Raw genomic sequence first — 23,215 nt, 5'->3', positions numbered from 1 at the left:
TAGACTTCAGACCCAGATGGCTTAACTGACTGATTCTACCAAACATTTAAGGAAAAAATAATAGCACCAGCAAGAGAAAAGGCAAGCCACACACTGAGAGAAAATAACCATAGCACACACATCTGACAGGACTTGTGTTCAGAATATACAAAGAATAGAGAATATACATATACTACATATGAAAAAATAGTAAGGCACCCCAATTTAAAAAGAGGGCAAGGACTTGAAAGTAATACTGAGCGTAAATACTGAATTGCCAACAGATATATGTAAAGGTGCTCCATATCTCTATTCATCAGCAAAATGCAAATTCAAGCCAGAATGAGGTACCACTACAGACCCAATAGAATGGCCAAAAGTGCTGGTGAGGATGTGGAGCCGCTAGAACTCTTGTGCATTGCTCATTGGATATAAACGAACACAACCTTTATGAAAAACTGTTTCTAATTAAGTTTCATAGACCTATTTTATGGTCCAGTAATACCACTCCCATGTCTATACAGAATGGGGCAAAAGTAGGCCTATAGTTGGTCATATGGAAAATACAATAATTAATAAATAATAATACAAGAATAAACTCTGTATTTCACATACTCACAATTGTAAACCTACTTTTGCTCCACCCTCTATGTACCCGAGAGAAATGAATGTCTATGTCCAGAAAAAAAGACTTATACATGAAGGTTCACAGCAATTATATTCACAATAGCCAAGAGGTAAAAACTATCCAAAAATCCCTCGACAAGGGCATAAGTAAACAAACTGATATTTATCAGCAATAAAAAGGAATGAACTACTGGCAGTGTGCAAGATGGATCATCTTGAGAGCATTACTGGTATATCAACCCACACATGAAAGAATACATATTGTAAGATTTTATTCGTAGGAAGTTCAAGGTCAGACAAACTAACTTGTGGATATAGGCGTCAGTGGTGACTTTGGCGAGGGAGGGGTAGCTATTGCCTTGGAAGGGAGCACAGGGAAATGCCTGAGAGATGGGAATGTTCATAGCTTTTTATAGATGGTGGCTGCAGACATGAAAGGTATACATATGTGAAAATTCATGAGGATTTGTACATCTTACTACATGCAATTTTTTTCCTCAAAAATACAACCCTACCTATATCTATTTCTTCTGAAAGTATGAGCAGATCCGGATCAGAGGGCCCACCCTGGGCCACAGCTGGCTGGGGGGATGCACATGCCAACTCACCACAGACCCCACCTCTCTCTAATGCCGCCCCCGACCCATCACACTGATTTCTGCTACCCGCCTGTGTCCCTACTGCCCCGGGTCCAACCACATGGGTCAGGCTGGGAGTCCTGAGTGAGGTCACCCCGCAGCCACCAGCCCAGACCACAGCTGGCAGACTACTCACACTCTGCTTGTTTTTCTGCCTGGCATTTGGGAGCCAGTCTACTTCCTTCACGCCGAGCCAACAATCCAGTGTGGCAGGAAGCCTCCAAAGAGAGATACTGAACTTCTGAATAATAAAGGCCGCTCAAGCAATTAATTGGAGAAAGTTTTTTAAAGAGTGACCGTATTTGCATTCCAACCTGACGAAACAGTTCATACCGATGACATTGTTTAATCATTGAAGCAAATCTTGTGCAAACTCTATTTTAACAGAGACATACACTCTCCGTTGCCCCAGTTCGACCTCCAGATACAGGGCTCCCGCTCCTCCGTCCACAGCTGTGCTGGGGAGCAGTATGAGGATGGGGCCTCACAGGCAGCTGGCAGAGGGGGGCCGGGCTTCCCATCCACACGCCAGTCACTCAGCCTACTGGCCTGGCACCTCTAGGCCACAGGCCTGTGATACCCAAATCATGTGCTCATTGGTCTGGCCCAGCCTTGACCAGTCACAACAGATACTGGCCAAACCACGGGATCAGGGTCTCCACAACTCTCCTAGTTAAAGGGCCAGTGGGAGGTCTGGGAGGGTCCCAAGAGGAAAGGCCGAGGCTAACAGTGTAGTAGGAGAACTCTTGAGACGGTGGCTATTTAGCAACCGATATAAAAATATTCCAGTATTTGTTAAGTAGCCTTCCCATCCCACTGCAGCTGGGCCAGAGCTGAGCGGAATCAGCTCACACCGACTCTCGAGAGCCAACTGTGAGCACCTTTTCCCAGTGCACTTGTAGCACCACAGGGATGGCTCACAGCTGGCCACAGTGGGAGTATTTACACCACGGGAATTGGCAAGCGCTACAAAACAGCACTCCCTCCCCACCGCCCACCTCCAGGAGCCACTCACCAGCACACCACTGGTCCTGATGAAATACCAGCCACAGCCCCACACGCAGGACAGTCTCTGGACGCAAGAGACCCTGGTGCCAGGCCATCTTCACACTCATTTAAACCTCACAACCACCCACTGGTATGTCCTATTTGCACCCCCATTATGCAGATGAGGAGCTGGGGCACCCCGAGGTCAGGTGACTTGCCCAAGGCCACAGCTATGAAGAGCTGAGTTCCAACCTGGCCGTCCGTCAGGAGCCAGAGACCAATGCAATGCTTCACCCCTATATGGCACCGCCTTCTCCCCGTCCCCTCCAGGGGGCTCTGGGCTTTCTGTCAGTCACGAAAGCAGAGCCCAAACTCCTCCCTAAAGAAAGCCTGCCTCCCTTCCTCTCCCGGGGAGACGGGGAGGCCCAGGGCTGCAGCAGCCCGCTCCCTTGCTCCGGCGACTTCTCCAGGGGGCGGGAGACCTTTGCATCTGATCTTGAGACAAACCTCCCTCCCACCTCCCCACCCCAGCACTGTGCCTAATGATGCCTTCTAAAATGCAAGGCTGCATTTTCATTCCAAAGCCAGGTGGGCCATCCTATCGGTAATGAATGGGTTTCCACCTCCCTGCTCAGGCTGCAGCTGCCCAGCCTTGCCCTGCCTTCCCCTCTGGGGCCCTGGGGGCAGAAACCCCTCGAGGCCCCTTGGAAAATCCTGGCCTGGCACGAGGCACCAAGAGCACGGCCAGCCCTGGCCCCAGCCCTGCTCGGGGGCAGAGGCCTCTGGGGGGCCCTGGCTACAGCGCCAAGAGCAGATGGCCAGGGAGGGACCGCAATGCGATTTCCACATAATCCATAAACTTGGATGAGCTGACGTTCCTTCACATGCCTTACCTTGTAATCCCGGGAAAGCCGTGCTGAGCAGAGCCGGCTCTCCCGGCCCCACAAGCCCCCATGAGCTGGGTAAGCCCTGCTCTGCTGAGTTGGGTTGGGAGGGCCGAGGAGCCCTGCCAGGGGGCCGAGCAGAGGCTGTCAGCAGGGCCGTGCCGGCTCTGATATTAGTGAGCGGGAAGGAAGGCCCGTAAGATCCCAGAGACTTCCAGAAAGCACCAGCTCTCACGCTGGGACCAGGCGAACTGCATGCGGCAAAAGCCAGCGGCTGGGAGTCAGGACTCCCAGGGTCTCCCGCCTTTGCCTCTGGTTCCGTGTGAGGCCTGAGACTAGAGACCTCCTCTCTGGGCCTCGTTGCCCCAGATGCAGAGGACGTGCAGGCACCGGGGACTTGAGCTCACCTGCTTGCCTGGCACATGTCGGGTGCTGCTCGCCAGATAAAATCACCCAAGGCCACCCTGAGGCAGGTGCCCACCCTACTGACAGTTTCCAGTACCCAGGGGTGTTCTTCCTGGCTCATTAGGCCTGGACTGAAGTCCCAGCTCTGCCGCTTACGAGGTGTGTGACCAGGACGAGGCCACTCCACTCCCCCAGTTCTTGGCTCCCCTTGTCTGTCCATTAGGGACACTGCCGCCACCCTGCTTTCCTCGGGCACGTTAGAAAGATCACATCAATTCAGGACCCTGGACTACGGGAGACTCTAGCATCACCGGTCTGCTCAAAGTAAATAGATTAAATTGGATCAAATATGTGTGAAAATCCTTGGATGTTGGTGCTATCACTTCTTTCCTGGCCCTGTCTTCCCCGCCAAATTGCACGTCTCCTGAGCTCCCACACCCTCTTCATGACGCTGCGTAACCCTGGGAGCTCCAGCTCATGTGCTAATGACTCCGTTAGTGACCGGGGCCGCCATGCACCGCACACAGGGAGGCTCTGGACAGGGAACCTGGGCTTTCTGACTCCTGCGGCAGCACAGCTTCTGGCCGGCAGTTCCCGGGCGGGAATGCGTGTGTGTGGTGCCTCCCTGGGACCCACCCTGATCACAGACCCACCGCAGCCCTCACCGGCACTGCTGAGGAAACCGAGGCCCACAGAGGAAACACTACTTGTCCAGAACAAACAGCTCCGTAGACAAACAGAAATAAATGGCGGGTAACAGTCCCCCATATTCTATAAGCACGAACACTGAGACACAGAACAGCATATCCAAGTCCATTTCTGAGCTAGATGTGGGGGCCGGTGTTCAGACCACAGGTGCCCCCGAATCATTAGGGAAAGACAGAACCCCATTCTTTCCTGTTAATCTCAGGCTCTGCGAGTCTCCTTGCTTCTGAAACCACTTCTGGCTACTGAGGCTCCGTGACAGTCTCCCCGACTCAGGGGAGGCCGCTCACTCTGCACTGCCCAGGGGCTCTGGCTGGGGTGACCCGGCCCTCCCCGAGGCTGGGCTCACTGTTGTCATTGTGGCCCATCCAGAGCGGGCGGGAGATGCCCCCCGAGCCACCCAGCTCAGGGATACAACAAGCTCTGCCCCAGGAAAATCCCGGAACAGCGAGGGGGGCACTGTCATCATTCATTCCACCAACACTGAACGAACAGCTACTCTGCGCCAGGACTGGAGCCAGCAGAGATGCCAGCAGCTGGAGGGAAGCGCCGGTCTGGGAGGAGAATATTCCAAGCAGCAGCCAGGGTCCAGTTAGGGAAAAGTCCCCATGCCAGGTAGTTCAGAAGAGGGAGCTTAGATACAGGGAACTGGCTGCAAAAAGTATTGAAAAGACCAAAACACAAAAACGGGGGGGTGGGGAAGCCACCCCGAGATTAGCAGGAGTAGGAGCTACCACCACCCCTGGAGCTGAAGGGGCAGAGGGAGGAGGCGGTGCTGCCAGGAGCCTGACCACTGGCGGGAACTGGCATCATGAAGAAGCCTGGCAGCGGGGGGGGGGGTGCAACGGGACCACAGAGGGGGTGCTGGGAATGCCACCAAAGCCAAGAAGGAGAAGAAATACCCTGCTTCTCCCTTCATCCTCCCCTCTGTCACCAGTACCTCCTACTGGCCAAACCCAACTGGAATCCAGTGGCAAGAAAGCTTGGGAAAGGTAGTTTTCAGGGCTCAGCACCCCCCTCAACACACGTGCACACGCAGGCACACACACACTGCAGAGCTGAGCGGGGAGGGGAGGGAGCGGATCTGAGAGCAACAGGCAAATGACCTGAACCGTGCGTGAGGGGAATATTCAAGCATCTGTGTGACGTGAATGCTCAAGGATGTTCGGTGTGGTAGGGCATCAGTGTCGAAGGTGTGTGTGTGTGTGTGTATAGAATGTGCAGGTGTGTGTGTTAGCGTACGTATGTATCAGATGCATTTCCAGGGACTGTATAAATGTGTGGAAGGAGCAAGCACTCAAGGGTGTGTGTGTATGTGATGAGAATATCTGCAGCTCTTGGTGTGTGATGTGAATATTCAAAGCCGTGTGACAAGATGTTCAAGGATGTCGGGGGAGGCTGTGCGTGTGGCTGTGCGCTGGAGATCGGGGAGGAACGGGGATGGGGGGAAGGGAGCGTCCAGGGGTGCTCTCCACGGACGTGGTAGAAAACATAGCCGTGGGTCTTTGCTGGAGGACAGAGCCGTGTAAAACACTTTTCATTCTCACACATGCACCACAGTGGCTGAGAGGATGCTGTTCAGAAAGGGGTGTGCATCAGGTCTGACTACATTATACTTTGAACACACATACTTTCCCATCCCAATGAGTGCCATTTGCTTCAAAGGCGTCATCTTAAAAAGTCAAACTCTTATTTTATTGAGGGTGAACGGAGTTTGTGGACCTGCTTTCAGTCGATTTACATGCCACCCACGACAGCCACCGCCCTTACTACAAGCATCATATATTCTTAGTGGCGAAGGCCAGCATTACCCAACTTACTCACTTCATCGCTGGCTTGACTTAAGAACTTTGCCAACACCCGGCTCTCTCCCCTTTTAAAAAAAATGCTAATTTGTCACCTGTGAGGCCCAGCCGCCTTTGGGTAGCTGGGTTAAAGCACCAGCTTTACTGCTTTGAGGATTAGCTGCTGCGGGTGGGAGGCTGCAGGGAGCTACGGAAACAACCGGGAACCACACAGATACCACAGAGTCACACCACGTGCTCACTGGACTTGGAGGAATTCGAAGTGTTATCCTGGGATTTCTACAGGGGAGACTAAGAAACGACAGGCGGGCTTTCCCTTCCACTGGGGACGAGCTCGCTGCCCCCAGGCTTCGGTGGGTACTTCCCCCAGGCAGTACACTCCAGCCCACAGAACTTCTTTCAGGCCTCTGGGGCACATGCTCCTCCCTGGCTCACTCCCCTATTCCTCAGGCCTCAGCTCAGCCCTGACCAGCCCTCCCTGACCCCCCGCCCGGGTTGGGTGCACAGCACATGTCCCTATGGCATAGTTCGCCTTTGCTGATTGGTGGGTCTGTTGTCTTGCCCCGCTATCATGAGGACTTTGGCAGGAGTATTTATTATCATTTATTTTTTTAAATTCTCTCCCAAGGTTATTTTTTCCATTGCTCTTTAGAGAGAGTGGAAGGGAAGGAGGGAGAGGGAGAGAGAGAAACATCGATGTGAGAGAGACACATCGATGGGTTGCCTCCCGCACGCGCCCCCGACTGAAGCCGGGAATTGAACCTGCAACCCAGGTACATGTCCTTGACCAGGAGCCCCCGACCCTTCAGTCTGAGGATCGACACTCTAACCACTGAGCAAACTGGCCAGGGCTGGCCAGGAGTATTTTGATCACCATTTTTCCACAAATTCTTGTTGCATGGCAACTGCAACGTTTCAGAACTTCACTTTAATGCTGAATGGTCCTAAATGTCAAAGAATTCTTCCCATGTGGCAATTTCCCAGGGTTCTTCCTACTGCATTTCAAGCTACTGCCCGTCACTGACAGGAGACTGGCCGGCACGCGATGCCCTGTGTAAGATACACATTGAAGACTCCGTCTCTCGACATTCCCATCTTCCAATTCAGTAACTTCAGTCTCTTCGGTCTCATTGCTATCTCCTCCAAATCCTCTTCATATTCTCCCAAAGTGCTCCAGCTCGGGCCTTCCCAGGGGTCCGTGACCTGCAGTAGATTACCTGGAGGGCAGGTGTGCAAACTCTATGATGCACAGGTGATCGTCCAGACAGCAGGGGGCAGTGGGTGGCTTTAGCATCACATAGCTGAGTCCAAGCCCAGGAGTCTAAATCCAGAGTCCCTTCACCTCCCTGATCAGCACATGGCAAGAGGAAGTCTCCGCACTCGGCTGCCTTGAGCATCACGGGAGGCAGAGTAAGTGGACGCGCCCCACATCTGTCCTGGCTGGTTACACATCAGCTTCGGGCTGCCCCTCCAGCCCACAGAGCAGGGTACTGGGGGCTCTTCTCCAAGGCAGTGACCTCAGGCCAGGGGCAGCGAGGCTGCAAGGGACCTGGTTGTCAGGCAGATCCTGCCACCTTGTGGCGCCCATGCATATGAGCCCAGCCCAGCAGCCCTGAAGTCCTGCCTAACCCCGTCCACCTCCACCGGGCTGGGTGTCCTCTCAGAGCCCTGAAAACCCAAGGCTCCCTAGGCGGGGAGGTGTCCTCCCCGAACCCCGTTCTCAAGATGTCCCCAATTTTGTCTTCCCTAATAGCACTGGGGCTGTTTTTCCAATGGAGAACCTGGAGGTCTCTCCCTCCCCTGTCCCTTCTCAGCCACTCAGCAGTGGCTTGGGGCCTGGGTAGCCAGGTTTTCAGGAATCAGTGGTGTTCATGCACTGCCAAACCCTCAACAAGCCTGCTGCCAGCTTCTCCGGCCCATGTGAGGATGGCTTGGGGCAGAGTGGCTGCTGTGCACATGTGCGCACACACACACACATGCACCTATGCCAGGCTGTCCCCACCCGGGACTGGCAGGGGACCGCCCAGGGCCAGCCCCTGAGCTGCAGTGTGCTGGCTGTCTGGGCCTATCCCTGCACCTTCATAGCCACACCTGCTCTGGACCCCTCTCCTGGGAGCAGGGGCCAGAGCAAATTCCTCCTTCGCTTCCTGTGGTGTTGGACTTTGGAGGCAAGTGGAAGGTGACTGACAGCCGAAATGACTGGCTCCCATCCAGGCTTCAGGGAATAAAGCTGGGGGGCGGGGGGCGGGGGGCGGGGGCTGCCCTACGGCTTCCGGCACACGGGCTTCACCTTGCTGTGCGTGCCTGCAGCTTAGCGCTCTTAGTAACTGAATTGGCAGCCTTTCTGCTGTGTCTTTTCCCCCCGCTTGTGTAACAGAATGGGTCGGCGGGTCTATTCTGGCTTCAGTGCCCCATAAGCCTGTGCTAACAGTGGCTCCGGATTTCCTGGCCCGGGGTGGGGCGGGGCTAACGTGTCCAACCTGTTGTTGGCTGTGATGATGGGACTGGCCTGCCACCTACGCATTTTGAGACTGTCGGTGGAATGAACACACTAATGTCCAAATGACCCATGTCCCTTATCAGCCAAGTCGGACAGAAACTCTTGGTTAACAGAAAACCTGGAAAAGCAAAGAATGGGAGATGTAAAAGCTAAAGACGATACAGCGGAATTCAGAATGTAGGAGTCTAAAGCCTCTGGAGGGAGGAACCACTTATTGTGTATAACAAGCCGTGCACAGCGCGAAGTACTTTCACAGAAATTCCCACGTCCGCTGAGAAGGAGTCCATCGTGTCTTCCAGATGAGAGGGAAAGCTGAGAATGGCTAAGAACTAGCTTTGCACACAGATCGGAGTTCGTTCTGGCCCCGCTACTTGCTAGCGAGTTACCCTAAGCAAGTTAGCTAATCTCTCCGAGTCTGTGTTCTCATCGGTCACACAGGGATGACGACGTGAGGATGCCGGGCCCGCTGGTTTGAACGGAAATGTGTGTTGCAGGTAGGGGCCTAGCACTCAGGGTCAGGCCACTGTTGCTAACAGTGAGAATAGCTGTAACCTGCTGAAGGTCATAATTCAAACGCAGGCTTTCTGACTCCCAAGCTTAGTACTCATGGGGAAAGAAGCCAATTCAGACCCGGCTGGCGTAGCTCAGTGGTCGAGTGTCGACCTATGAATCAGGAGGTCATGAGGTCATGGTTTCCCACTCAGGGCACATGCCCGGGTTGCCGGCTCCATCCCCATTGGGGACGTGCAGGAGGCAGCCAATCAATGATTCTCTCTCATCACTGATGTTTCTATCTTTCTCTCCTTTTCCTTTCCTCTTTGAAATCAATAAAAAAATAAAGAGAATGAATAAAACAAGAGAAATAGAAAGTGAGAAGGAATTATTCCTTAGGCTAGATTGATACTTCCATCTATCAAGTAGAAGGGAGGGACTAACAAAAGGGAAAATGGTTAAAAGAAAAAAAACTATACAGATTACACACACACACACACACACACACACACGCCTAGAAGCTTTCACAAAACCCAAGGCTTTCACACTCATTTCCTTGTTTTCTCCCTGGCCCAGAAAGCCAGCCAATTCACTACAGCAATGTGACACGCTCGGAGCTGGCCCTCCATTCGCAGGGGGAGAAGCCAGTCCTCCTCAAAGGACACACCAGCCAAGACCACACAACGATCAACTCATTTATTTCTCAGAACTGTTTGCTTCTTGAGATTCCCTGCGAAGATGGGGCGACCACAACACGTCCTTGAGGCCCAGTCGCAGACTTGTCCGAGCATCGTCCTCAGGCAGCCGAGTGCATCAGAGGTCCAACAGGAATCTCCGCACCTGGGCCAGGTATTTGGGTTGCAAATAGTCGCCCAGCTCCTCCTTGCTGACCCACACGTGCCGGCCCTTCTCCTCGGCCTGGGAAAAGTCTCCGGTGAGGAGCAGTGCTTTGAAGAAGAAGACTTTGGCCCCGAGGCTACTTTCTGTCCGCACTGCCTGGGGGAACTTGAACTTGTAGTGGCCACAGGGTGCGTTTCCCAGGAACTTGGCTTCCATGTTGTGTTCTGAGGGAGGGGGAGAAACAGAATTGCAAGATGAGGACACACCCACCTGTGGAGTCCGCCCAAGGTCAGAGAAATCCCGGGGAGTGAGGAATCCCCGCGGTCATTCCTGAAGAGCCGATGCACGGGGGGTCCACTCCATGAGCCAAGCGTCTGCTTTCAGACAGAAGCCGGCAACGCAGCTCCACCACCACTGCTGCGAGCCGCGGCACTGAGCTTAGACTCAGCCCCGTCACCGTCTGCTGGTGAAGGGCCAAGTCACTCGGTATCTGGAAAGCAAAACTCGTCAGCCCTTTAAAGGAGAGTCTCACGGAAAGCATGAAAGGACCTGATTTGACTTCTGCAGTGTGGACGCACCAGAACCAGAGTTAAAAGACAAAGGTAGGTAGGTAAGTCCTGCAATGTATAACAAAGGGCTTCATAACCCCAGCCCGGTATTTCAAAGGATGGGGACATGATGGATTACTGAAAGGCATGTGGAGAACTGGCGAGCTAAACAAGAAAAATAAGGCTGGAACTCAGCCCTCAAGTCAAAAATGATACCGCACAGATAAAAGATTTAACAACAGAGACTTAAATTTTTCATTAGAATTTTATTCATTTTTGATAGTTTCATGGATATTTAATAATATTTTCTAAATGTTAACATATTTCTTAGTTTTTCATTTTAAAAAAGAGAGACCATAGAGTACTTTACTTTCTGCATCATTTTTAAGAGAGGAAGGTCTAAACAAAACACAAAATTAAAAAAGACATTTACATAAAAATTAAACCTTTCTTCAAGGAAAAATAAAACCATAAAAAAAGTCAAAGCCAAATGACAAACTAGAAAAAATATTTCAACACATTCAACAGAGAAATACCTGAAGGTATAAGACGTACTTAGAAATCAACGAGGAAAACAAAACAAATCTAAAAGAAAAATGAACAAAGCATATGAACAGGAAGTTCACATGGAAGTCAATTATCAAACTCATTAAAATAGGCTCAATCCGCCCTAACCGGTTTGGCTCAGTGGATAAAGCGTCGGCCTGCGGACTCAAGGGTCCCAGGTTCGATTCCGGTCAAGGGCATGTACCTTGGTTGCGAACACAACCCCGGTGGGGAGTGTGCAGGAGGCAGCTGATCAATTTTTCTCTCTCATCGATGTTTCTAACTCTCTATCCCTTTCCCTTCCTCTCTGTAAAAAATCAATAAAATATATTCCAAAAAAAAGTAGGCTCAATCCTATTATTAAAGAAATAGAAATTAAAACAACAACCTATTATTACTAAAGTTCAAACACTGAGCGGCACACTGCTTGTCGAGGTTAAGAAAACATGGGTACTCGGCAATGGACGTGAATGAGAATGACTGCTGTGATTGACATGGTATCAACTTTACTCATACAGACCCTGTGATCCAGCGACTCTGCCTGCCCGCGTGACAAAGGGGAGTGCACAGGATGGTCATTGCCCCTTTATTTGTAAAAGTGACAGACTGGTTAAACAAACGCAGAACACGCACATGTAAACAGCACGCTGGTGCTAAAGTGCGAGCGATGTCTTCATGTGCTGATACAGATGACTAAAGGCTCTATATAGGAGGAGAAAAAAGGTATGTAACTGTATAAATACGCTCTGTGTGGGTAAAAGAAGCAGATACCATATGTGCCAATTCTAAAAACAGACCAAAACTGCTGATGCCACGTGACTGCCTGAGAAGGGAAAACTACTTCTTACCCTGTGATACGTTTACTAGACACTGTTTGATCAATTTTTCACCATCTACAATGAACTGACATTCTCCATATTAAAAAACAACAACACTATATACAAAATGTCAACAGTGGGTGTATCTGTGAGTGGTGAGATTATATCTGTATGTTTCTTTGTACCTTTCTGAAATGTCCACTTAATTTCTATAACCTGGGAAAATGGATTAAAAATTAATAAAATCAAGAAAATAAAAAAGAAACCGTTCATTACAAACATGAGCAAAGAATCTGAATAGGTAGTTCATGGAAGAAGAAATACAAACAGCCAATAAACATGACAGGATGGTCAATCTCACCAGCAATTAGGAAAATGCCCATCCAAAAGCAATCCTTTTTACCGACTGGATAGGCAAAAATTAAAATGGGAATATTTCATGTTGGTGAGGCCTGGCAAACAGGCACTGTTCACACCACTCCAGAAAATGTCCAATCTAGCTTCGTTCTGCAGGACCCCTGGGCACAGCGAGGCCACACCCATCCTATCTGCCGGGCTCCCTCCCTCAGGCCACACAGGCCCCTCGAGGGAAAGGGCACTTGAGATGGGGGCAGGGCCAGTAAAGTGGTCGTGCACATATCCTGCCAAGTCCACTTTCTCAAAAACACTCAGGAGATACCTCCTCGGGCCAGATACTCGCTAAAAGCTGGGGTGACGGAGAGGAATAGATACTGCACGTACCTTCAAGGGAGTCAGAACTCTGGCTGCGGAGGGAAACGTGTTACTAAACCATCACAGGGCAACGGGAAGTGAAAGAGCATCCTCCACCAGAACAGAAGCTCCCAGGGAGCAGGAATGTCCTGTGATGTCATCACGGTGACCCCCTGCCTGCACAGGGCCGGCAAATGGAAGGCGGAGTGTTTGCTATATACACTGAGTAAGGCACAGGCAGAGCTACGGAGCCACAGGGAGGAGCTCTCTCTACCCGCAGGCCTGGAGAAACTCCCACCACAGTATGTTAACCAACGAGCTGAGACTTAAACACTGAGCAGTCAGACCAGCAGGAGTAAAAGCATCCAATCGGGGACCAGCATGCGTCAAAGCACAGGTGCATGGAAGACCACATTATTCACGAATGCAGAAGGTTTGCTGGGTTAGAACGCAGACTGCACATTAATGAGGCGAGACGGAAGACTCATGAGCTCGCGATCAGAACAGAAAGGATTTGCAGGCCATGCTTGAATGTACGCACTTTTATGGGAAACCTTGTAAGGATTCCAGGGAGAGAAGCCACAGGGATGTTTGAGCAAGCCCATTCCGGCAGCACTGAAGCTGTGACACAAAAGGGGGAACGCATTCGGAATCTACTTTACCCGTCCAGTGTCGTGGTTCTCATGCATTGTGACTTCGCTCCCCAGCTATTACCTGGCAACATCTAGACGGTTTGGCTGTCATTTTGGTTGTCACACGACAGGGGGTGGGGATGGGTCAGTGCCGCTGGCATCTAATGGGTACATGCCACAGGCACATAATGTGCCCACAAAGAATGCTCTGGCCCCAACACCAATGGTGCGAGGCTGAGAGACCCTGGGGGGAAGTCAAGTGTCAAAGCCAGAGCTGTGGAATGAGGAGGTACTTAGAGCAGACCGGGTAGGACTCAAGAATTGATGGACGTCGGGATGCGCTCAAGGATAGCTCTGAGGCTTCTAGTGGGCGAACAGGTAAGTGGCGGTGCCAAAGCGCAAGGCTACGAAGAGACGCAGGCTGAGAGAATGGTAGGAACAATGCTGAATGTACAGTTGATCCTTGAACAAAGTGGCACCCCCTCCAGGCAGCCACAGTCCACATATAACTTTGACTCCTCCAAAATTTAATTATAAAAGCCTACTGTTGACAAGAAGCCTTACCAATAACAGTCAATTAACACATATTCCGTGTGTGTGTATTATATACTGTATTTTTACAATGAAGTAGACTAGAGAAAACGTTATTAAGAAAACAATAATACACTTACAGTACTGTACGTACTTATTCCAGAAAATCAGCATATAAGTGAACCCGCACAGTTCAAACCCATGTTGTTCAAGAATCAATGTACTAAGTTTAAAAATCTCAGTGGGAGAAAGGAACTCCCACTTGATCTAAGGAAAATCCTTACCTTTAAACTGTGCTCAGTCAGCCTTTAAATCCTCTGGCTGAGTCCAAAGACACCTCATGGGGTTTAGAGGGTGACGAGCACTTACCTGACAGCGTGGCCAGGGTTCGCTCAGCTGTTGCTCGGAGGGTCTCCCCCGGCTGCCACTCTGCCTGGGGCAGCACCCACACATCTTGGTCTCCAAACTTCTCTTTGACCAAGAGAACGAGGTTCTTGTCCAGCTTCCGGTGCAGTGAGGTCCGGTCGTTCTTGTCATCGGCTTCTGCGAAGAAATGGGCGTCAGAGGGGACAAGGTCACGTGATCTGCCAGAACCAGGGAGATTAGAGCTTTACAGTCTTCCTTTAAGGTAGAGCCACATGCTTGCTCTCAACAAAACCGACAGAGTCCCTCTCCATCTGTGGCTGTGCTTTCTGCCGTGTCAGTTACCCGCAATCAGATCATAAATGGAAAATTCCAGAAATAAACTAGTCAAAAGCTTTACATTGCACCGCATTCTGAACAGCATGATGAAATGGGGTGCCATCTTGCTCCATCCCCCAGGGCTCTGAACCATCCCTTTGTCCAGCGTCTCCAGGCTGTGTACACTCCTGGCCCATCAGTCACTCAGCCATTCCAATTATCAGATCAACTGTCACAGTGCTTGTGTTTAAATAACCTTTACTTTACTTCATCATGGCCCCAAAGTGCAAGAGTAGTAATGCTAGCCATTCAGATATGCCCAAGAGAAGCCATAAAGTGCTTCCTATAAGTGAAATGGGGAGTACAACACAATAAGGTATTTTGAGAAAGACACACTACATTCACAACTTCTATTACAGTATATTGCTATAATTAGTCTATTTTATTACTAGCTGTTAATCTCCTACTGTGCCTAATTTATAAATTAAATTTTACCATAGGTGTATATGTATAGGGAAAATCACAGTATATACAGGATTTGGTACTATCCAGTTTCAGGCACCCACTGGGGGGTGGAGGGGGGGTCCTGAAATGTATTCCCTGAGGATAAGGGGGGATTACTCTAATTAAATTACAACCCTGACCCATCTCTCTAACTCTGGCCTCGTCCAAGGTAAAACCTCACAATCTTGAGGAAACTAAAATATAAGAAGAGGAACCCAAAAGCTGAACTTCTCCTTTGATGAGCAAACCATGAAGTACTTTCAGCCTCTGAAAGAGAAGCAATGGCCAGTAACTCAGACCCTGCACCTTCCCTGGTGTCGACCCTGTTTCTGACTTGACCAGCCCCCTTTCTCCTTGGCATTCCTCTGTGAAACAGGACAGGACTCACCCTGGGCTTTAGGGGGGTTTTCAGATATAGCTCCGGGAGCTAGTGGAAAAGGCTTAATTTCCCCCCCTCTCAGTCCAAACTAGGAGGTAAATTCAGAAAACACTTCTAAAGTTTAACTGAGAAAGAAGGCTATCCAAACCTCCTTATCTTCTATTCAAAAATACTATAGGCCTTAAATTATATTGGGGGCAGATGTGAGGAATGGGGGGAAATTATTTTCCTCCCACCTGACAGACGGATGATTTGTCATTTGCAATTATTTGTTACTTAAAACACAGAGCAGGGTTAAGTGACTGTCGTTTGGGAACCAGAATACTCTTCCTCCTCTTAACCTTTTCTCCTGAAAAAGACCACACACCTGTTATTCGAGCTCCCGGTTTGAACTGTAGGAATTTCTGCTCCCAAATTTCTTCCAAATCCTGAACCAGCAATATATTCTGTTCATCTTCATCGTCATCGAGGTCAGCTTTCCTCTTTGCCAGGCGCTGGGCTTCGTCCAAAGCACGGAGCTCGTGGTCTGAATACCGGCTTCTCTCGATCTCGATCTGGGGAAATTAAGAGGCAGAATAAAACAGAGTTACAGCACACCTGACAGACTCAGAAGTTTACCACCCAACACAACCAGACATACAATCAGACCACCACAGGGGGAAAAAACAACAGAGAAAGAAAAAGGTCACCTGCACCTGCACTGTGGGCTTGAGATACATTTGCTAAAATGTGAGCATGCGATTGGAGGCCAAGATGGTGAACAGCCCGGCCAGTGTAGCTCAGTGGTTGAGTGTTGACCTATGAACCAGGAGGTCAGGGTTCGATTCCCAGTCAGGGCACACGCCCGGGTTGTGGGCTGGATCTCCAGTGTGGGGCGTGCAGGAGGCAGCCGATCCATGGTTCTCTCTCATCATTGATGCTTCTATCTCTCTCTCTCCCCCTTTCTCTCTGAATCAGTAATACAGTTTAAAAAAAAAAAAGATGGTGAGTAACAGAGGCCACACTGCAGTCATGTCAGTCTGGATGGGAACCGCACTCACCAAGGACTTTTGATGTTTCTCTTGAAATTATCGTGTTTTCTTTTATTACAAAATCCGCACTATTAACGTGTTAACACTTAACCCCGCACTATTAGCCGGTACACCGAGCACACAGCCTGTGACTGACTACCTGGTTCCTGCCCGCCCCCCACCAGCATGAGCGCGGGGCATTTCAGCAGCACGATGTCTGTGCAGTGTCTGTGCACGGTGTGTGTGCACGGTGTGTGTGTGCAGTGTCTGTGCACGGTGTCTGTACACGGTGTGTGTGTGCAGTGTCTGTGCACGGTGTCTGTGCACAGTGTCTGTGTGCAGTGTCTGTGCACGGTGTCCGTGCACAGTGAGGGCTCAGGGCTCGTCTGTGACTCACGAACACCTGGGAAGGCAGGCGCAGACCGAGTACACGCTCTGACTGGAGCCTTAGCTCCCAGCAGCGAAGACAAACAATGTCTCCGGTCCTGGAGACACAGGCCGCCCCTCGGTCGCCATCTGCGGGCACTGAGACCCTCGCCGCCGCCACCCCGTTCCTGCCCGTCCCCTTCCCGGCCTCACACACGAAGCCCCGGGAGGACCACGGCCGGCTCTCGCATGCACCCCACAGGCGGGCGGCCGCCTCCCCTAACCCTCCTCACAGAGACTCTCTCCGCTCCGGACCGCCCACCGTGAGAGTGACCGAGGCCGCCTCGTTTACCGCCGCTCCCGTCGGGCGCTGACCGCGAACAAAAAGGAGCGTCTCCGAAGAGCTGCCTAAGGAGACGGTAAGAAGGCCGCGGGGAACACACTACCTTCTACCGGACGCCTACTGTGCACCAAGCCCACCACAGAGGCGGGTGCCATTTTGCGCGGTAAGTGCCCTGAAGTTCCGAGTGGGGAGGTAGCGGGTCCAAGGTCACACGGACTCGCTGGTGCCGGAGTCGGGGCCGAACCCGAGCCCGCGCGCCTCTCTGGGTTCCCTGAAGGCGCCTCAAGTCTACCTGCTGGAGCAGAGCCGCCATCTCCTCCTGCAGAGGGCTCAGCGCCTTGGAGACCACCGGCGGCCGCTGCAGGCACAGCGCGCCCCACAGGCGCCACGGGGACGCGCCGCTCGAGGGGGCGGCCGTCAGGGCCAGGCCGCGAGAACCCGGGCCGCCGGGCCACAGCGGGCGCCGACAGCCCCTCGCCGCCAGCCCCAGCAGCGCGCGCGCTCCCGGCGCCGCCATCCCCGCTCTCCCGCGATGCACCGCGGCCGCGGCCGGCCAATCCCGTGTTCCCACAAGGCAGCGCGGGGGCGGTGCGTCCGGAAGGCCCAGGATGAACCATTCCCATGCGGAGGGGGGGGCGACGGGGGGCTTCTGTTAGAATTTAGGGGAGAGGAGAGAAATCCCCAGCTGAAAACCACAGCGACGGCTACTATGGAGCACATACACGGGGGTGAGACGCTTTAACGGACCCGGCGAAGAGGAGTCAGGTGACTTTCCCTCGGGGCTCCCCCCCACGGGCGCTCAAGGTGCTGGCGCCGCGGACGGGAACTCGTTGGGGTCAATTCAAGTCATGCAGGCGGTGAGAAACTCGGGGTCTCGGCTCCTGTGGTCGTGGGCTTGGCCGCCCACGAACAGGTAAGAGTGATCGCCCCTCCGAACCCACGGCCACCTCCAGGGTACGCTCCTGCCCTGGTCCCGTGAGCCATGGGGACTCCGGTGGGGGGCAGGCCGGGGGACCTCAGCGACCTGTCCGTCCCCGCAGGATAGTGGCCCGGGTGCCGGCCGCCACCATCCACACGGGCGCCCAGCAGCTGCAGGACGCGGCGGCCAAGCAGAAGGTGGAGAAGGCGGCCCCGGCTCCGGCGGCGACCCCGGCTCCGAGCAGCAGCAGTTCCAGGTGAGAGCCGCTGCGGTCCAGCCCTCCCGAGCCCGGCACCACCCTCCAGAGCCTGGGAACCAGTGAATTCCCAACTCTGTCGCTCGCCATCTGTGCCACTTTGTGAAAATTAACTTCTAAGCCTCCGTTCTCTCGACTAAAAATTGATAAAATGCCGAGAGAGATTGTGGGAATCAAAACAGATGAGACTTAGCACAAAGTGGACGCTTGGTGAGCCTTTGATGAGTGAGCGAGTGGATGTCAGAGGCGCCCAGGAAGATCAGCTCTCTCCCCCCTGAGAGGGAGCGCGGGTCGCACCGACTACGCAGACGCACAATGGGAGGAGAGGGGGCGCTACACTATGGTGTTAATTATCCTACACTCTTCAGAGTTGGTCTAAGATCTGGGGAGATTCTGTGCTCAGCCCTGGGGACTGGCATCTTGCTTCCCACCACTGCCACCACCTCTGCGTGCTAGGTGTACTTCACATCCATTTAGCAAACATTTACCGAGACCTACTATGTGCCACGCACCCATACAAATACAAAACATCGCGCCTCCCCACAGTAGGGAGGACAAACCTGCAAACATCTTCACCAGAGTCTGATGAGTAATAGACTGGAGGTCAGAGCTGGCTGCTGGGAAGTGTGAGAGGATACGCGTCTAACTCCTGAGCTAATCAGGTGAGACTGTAGAGAAGGAAGCGTGGGGCTGACAACTGCACCGAATGGGAGTTCAGCTGGACAAGATGAAAGGGGTTGTTCTAGGCAAAGCTAACAGTGCATGCGTGTAAAGGCATGTGGTGTGAAAGAACGTGGGATGTTGAGGTGTGTATGCGATGGCAGATGAGGTCAGCGAGACGAGGAGGAATCAGAATGCCAAGGGTGTTGTCTGTAATGGGGGCTTTTACACTGTCCCCACTGCAGACGGTGGGGAGCCTCTAAAGGAGCTTTAAGTCAGGATTCTGTTCTGGTCACTCAACATTGCCAGACACTGTTCAAGGTGTTAGGGACACATTGGGGACCAAACACAGAAATCCCTGTCCCCACAGAACTTATAGTGGATAGGGGACAGCAAATAGAAGACAAGTAAAACATGGGAGGATGACAGACGGCAGGAGTGTCTCTAGTGTTCATAAGCAGTTAAGGCCAACATGGAGTGAGGAGTAAAAATAGGAGGTGGAAGCAGAGAGGCAGCAGTGTAGCACGCACACGGGGCTCCATGAGGTCATCGTCCGGACTTCAGCTTTTACTCTGGTGAGATGGGAAGCCAGTGGAGAGTCGTGGAGAGAGTTGACACAATCATGCTTACAGTTTTTAAAGAGTCCCTTCGGCTGCACATAGTAGGATCTCTGCATTTTGACAATGCACATAGTAGGATCAAAATGCACATAGTAGGATCTCTGCATTTTGACACTGAACTGCAGGGAAGCAAGAAGTCTTCTAAGCAGTTAGACTATTAAAATAATCCAGGCAAGAGATGTGGCTTGGACCAGAGTGACAGCTGTGGAGGTTGTATGAATGGTTGGACTGATACATTTAGAAAGTAGAACCAATATGATTTATTAATGTAAGGTGTGAAAAAAGGAGAGGGATGTAGGAACACTCTCAAATTTGGGGCCTACACAACTAGAAAGATGGCGTTGTTGTTAAGATGGGGAAGACTACAGGAGCTTGGGATTGGGTGGCTAAGTTGGAGATGCTTAATTCACATCCAGGTGGAGATAACGATGTTGGCTATTAGACATGGAGTTGGGGGACAGCTCTGGGCCACACGTGCATGTGGCACACGCACCAGAGATGATGATGAGACGACAAGATGATGAGACATCAAGAGAGGAAGAGAAGCTCAAGAGAAGTCCAAGGACTGAACCCTCGAGCCCTTTGACATTTAGAGATTTGGCAGATGAGGAAGAATCAGCAAGAGAGACAGAAGAGAGGTAGTGGAGGCAGCCGATCCATGATTCTCATCACTGCTGTTTCTATCTCTCTCCTTCTCCCTTCCTCTCTGAAATCAATAAAAATATATTTAAAGAGAGAGAGGCAGTGGGGGGAAAACCTGGAGAGATTTTGTGTGTGTGTGGATCAAGGGCAAAGGTCAGTTATGTCAAATGTTGCTGATACGACAGGTTGATAGGCTGAAGACCGACTTGCTCCTGGCATTGTAAGTTGGTCAGTGGCCTTGACTAGAGCATTTTGGTGGGGTGATGGGGGCTGATGTCTGATTGGAGTGGGTTCAAGGAGAACAGAAGACAGGAAGAAACAGCAGGCACAGTCTGTTCTTGAAGGGGGATCTGCTGTCAGGGTCACAGAAATGGCAGTAGCTCAAGGAGGCTTGGGGATCGAGGAGTTTTTGTTTGCTTTTCGGTTGGGGGAAGGCAGCCTCTTGCTGATGGGCGTGATGCGGCCCGAGCGGAACACTGCCGGAGAGATGTCCTTGAGAGGCGAACACACAAGTGGAGCATCACAACAGGAGAGAATGCAAAGCTCGCGGGCACAGCTGTTTGGCAGTGGGAGCTGGAGGGAACTCTGATTGCTTCTATTTCTCCGTCAAGGCCATCAGCTGTCGGTGAGGAAGCAGGTTTGAGGAGACAAAAGAAGGTATAAAACCGTCATCCAGGAGACTGGAGGGACAGTTGAGGGGGGATGTGCTGTATGATTGCCACGCAGGGCTGAGGGCCCACTTGATGTTAGAAGTCATTAAAATAAAGAATGGCTCTCGACCTGGGGCGATTTTGCCTCCGAGGGGACTTTTAGCAATGTCTGCAGACATTTTTGATTGTCACAACTTGGGGGACATTAGGTAGTGGGTAGAGGTCACAGTATGCAGGACAGCCCCCCCCCACAACAATGAATTATCTTATTCAAAATGTCAGTAGTGCTGAGGCTAAAAAAAACGTCAGCATTGCTGTCTATTTTTTTTTCCGCCAGCTGTGCACGCACAAGCTCATCGTGACTGGAGAGATGGATTTTTACTAGGGTTGGGGGTTTGGCAGGGGAATGCCATTGATTGGGAGGGATTCAGGGGGTGGGGATTGAGGGTGTGTGCAAGGGAGTGATTATAATGACTGGCCATATAATTGACTTGAGGTCAGGGCAGAACGGAAGGCATCAGGGGTGTAAGGGAAAGTGAAAAGCTGGTAGGATGAGTGGGATTGAAGAGTTCCCAGTAGAGGAAGCCAGTGGGTGCGCCAGGAGGTGGTGGCCAGCATGTGATGCTAGGAACCGAGGTTGTGATGGGGTTGCAGGTATGGTCATGACAAGGGCTAGTTACCACGGGAGGAAGTAGCCAGGGTAGGATAGAGGACACAGGATCACTGGAGAAAAGGAAGTCAAGAAACAGAAGCCAAGGGTTGGAAGGCTCTTACTGAAAACATGTGTAATTGTGACAGGAGTAGTGGGCCATGAGCTAGGATCTCTGCGTTTTTCTACATTTCTCTTCATTTCTAACGTGTCTGTAGCCACAGTTAGAAAACAGGTTGAAGACCCTGAGGCAGGGCCTCCGCCTTTGGGGCGCAGAGCTGCAGCGTACCCAGCGGGAGATTCCAGCGTCTGCCACGTGTGTCAGGGCCACGGGGGCTGATTGGCCCAGGGATCAGCAAGTTCTCATGCCTGAGGGACAGCAGCAGGAGTCAGCCCGCCTAGCGGACGCTCAGTGGGGAAAGGCAGCTGATGTCCGTCCGCAGCGTGCAGAAGCGATGCCACATGTGCTGGCCCGGTCTGTGTCCATCTCTGAGGGTGGCTATGAAGAGGTGGCAGTCCCGTTCCTGCTTCCGTGGGGTGAACCACTAGTTCATTTGTACATCGGTCCTAGGAGGTTTAAAGGCCGATCTTATCCATGCCTTCAATTCAATGGCTCAGGTTCCAAGTCCTTCCTCCTTCACAAACCTGTCTTTCTGTATAAGACATTGCACTGGTACGTTCAGACTTTAGTCAGCTTAATTTTAATTTTTTCACTCCCAAGTCCATAGGGGAAACGATCAATTGGGAAGCGGTGATGTTTTAAACATTAATGTCATCTCAGCCTCATCCATGTGCGCAGGCTGATAAGCCAGGAACCGGCTGAGGTGCTCAATCATCTCTTAAGATCAGGCCCAGCAGGAAAGAATACACTTGTAACTCCTGTATCACTGTGTTGTTTTGTTTTTTAAAAATATCTCTAGGGAAGGAGGTAGGGCTGAGGGGAGGACTGTTCTCAGATAAGCATGTATTTTCTAAACCTAAGTCTGTTGAATTTCATGGCGGGAGCGGGTACAGACACAGACCTGATTTGCACGTTCAGGCAGGGGGCAGCAGCGGGTTTACTCACATCTCAAGGGCTGAGTGACAGCTGCATGTGTGTGAATAAAAGAGCACAGCGTGATGAGCAACGCTCTGAACAGAGGCAGGTCTCCCAGGCTCAAGGCCTGGCTTCCCAGCGAACCCTGTGTCCCTGTTCCTACCTCAGTTTCTCCATCTGAAAATGAAGAGTACTGACCTAGGATGGCCAGAGAACAGGCTGGGCTGAGACAGCAAAAGATCTTGAACTCCCTGCAGTGTCTGCACCAGTGTTCCCAGCCCTGGGTTCACCTGGGATTGGCCTGGGGCCTTGTAGAGAGAGGATTCCCAGGCCTGCCCATCACAGTAACGGGTGCTTCTGCTGTTCAGAGAGAGAACCATTGGGCTAGGGTAGGGGTTGCAAACTACATTCCATGGGCCAGATCTGGCCAGTTGCAATAAAGTTTTATTGGGACAGCCACGCCCGTTGATTTACTGTTGTCTATGGCCAGCCGATTTTGCACTACAGTGCCAGAGTTGCGACAGAAACCTCATGGCCAGCAAAGCCTAAAATATTTACTCTCTGGCCCTTTACAGAAAACGTCTGCTGACCTCTATTCTAAGGGATACTGGATTTTTTATAGTAATGATAAGCATTAATAAAGTTTTGTTGCCCTTTTTTTATAGAGTCAAGATGCCATCCGCAGGTGATAAAATGAGAAATAGAGGTTTAACTATATTTTTAAGTTGCAGAAAGCGGTTCCTACAAAGGATTGAAGTGCTGATCGGGTTACACTAGGAGGGACAGGACGGGTGGAGGATGGGTGGCATCTTCTTCTCTTCTAGCAGAAGCGAGTAGCTCCTGTGCCTAGTC

General features: G+C 51.6%; 2 protein-coding genes across 2 annotated transcripts in view; one reads left to right on the top strand and one right to left on the bottom strand.

The window, feature by feature from the left end:
* Positions 1-9,703: 9,703 nt before the first annotated feature.
* MRPL46 (mitochondrial ribosomal protein L46) lies at positions 9,704-17,453 on the bottom strand. Its single transcript, XM_006106718.3, has 4 exons — positions 17,224-17,453; positions 15,580-15,766; positions 14,018-14,191; positions 9,704-10,086 (listed from the first exon to the last, which is right to left on the bottom strand). The coding sequence occupies exons 1-4, from the start codon at positions 17,446-17,448 to the stop codon at positions 9,836-9,838; spliced, it is 837 nt and encodes a 278-aa protein (XP_006106780.1). The 5' UTR covers positions 17,449-17,453; the 3' UTR covers positions 9,704-9,835.
* Positions 17,454-17,588: 135 nt separating this feature from the next.
* The window catches only part of MRPS11 (mitochondrial ribosomal protein S11), an 8,795-nt gene continuing 3,168 nt past the window's right edge, over positions 17,589-23,215 (top strand). Inside the window, exons 1-2 of the mRNA XM_023747487.1 lie at positions 17,589-17,844; positions 17,972-18,106. Of these exons, the coding sequence (XP_023603255.1) occupies positions 17,780-17,844; positions 17,972-18,106 (200 nt within the window). The 5' untranslated portion in view covers positions 17,589-17,779. The remainder of the gene's footprint in view (positions 17,845-17,971; positions 18,107-23,215) is intronic.

Source organism: Myotis lucifugus, unplaced genomic scaffold (genome assembly GCF_000147115.1).
Source record: "Myotis lucifugus unplaced genomic scaffold, Myoluc2.0 scaffold_891, whole genome shotgun sequence".
NCBI lineage: Eukaryota > Metazoa > Chordata > Mammalia > Chiroptera > Vespertilionidae > Myotis > Myotis lucifugus.
Note: the sequence above shows the minus strand (reverse complement) of the source record. Positions and strands in the feature narration are given on the sequence as shown.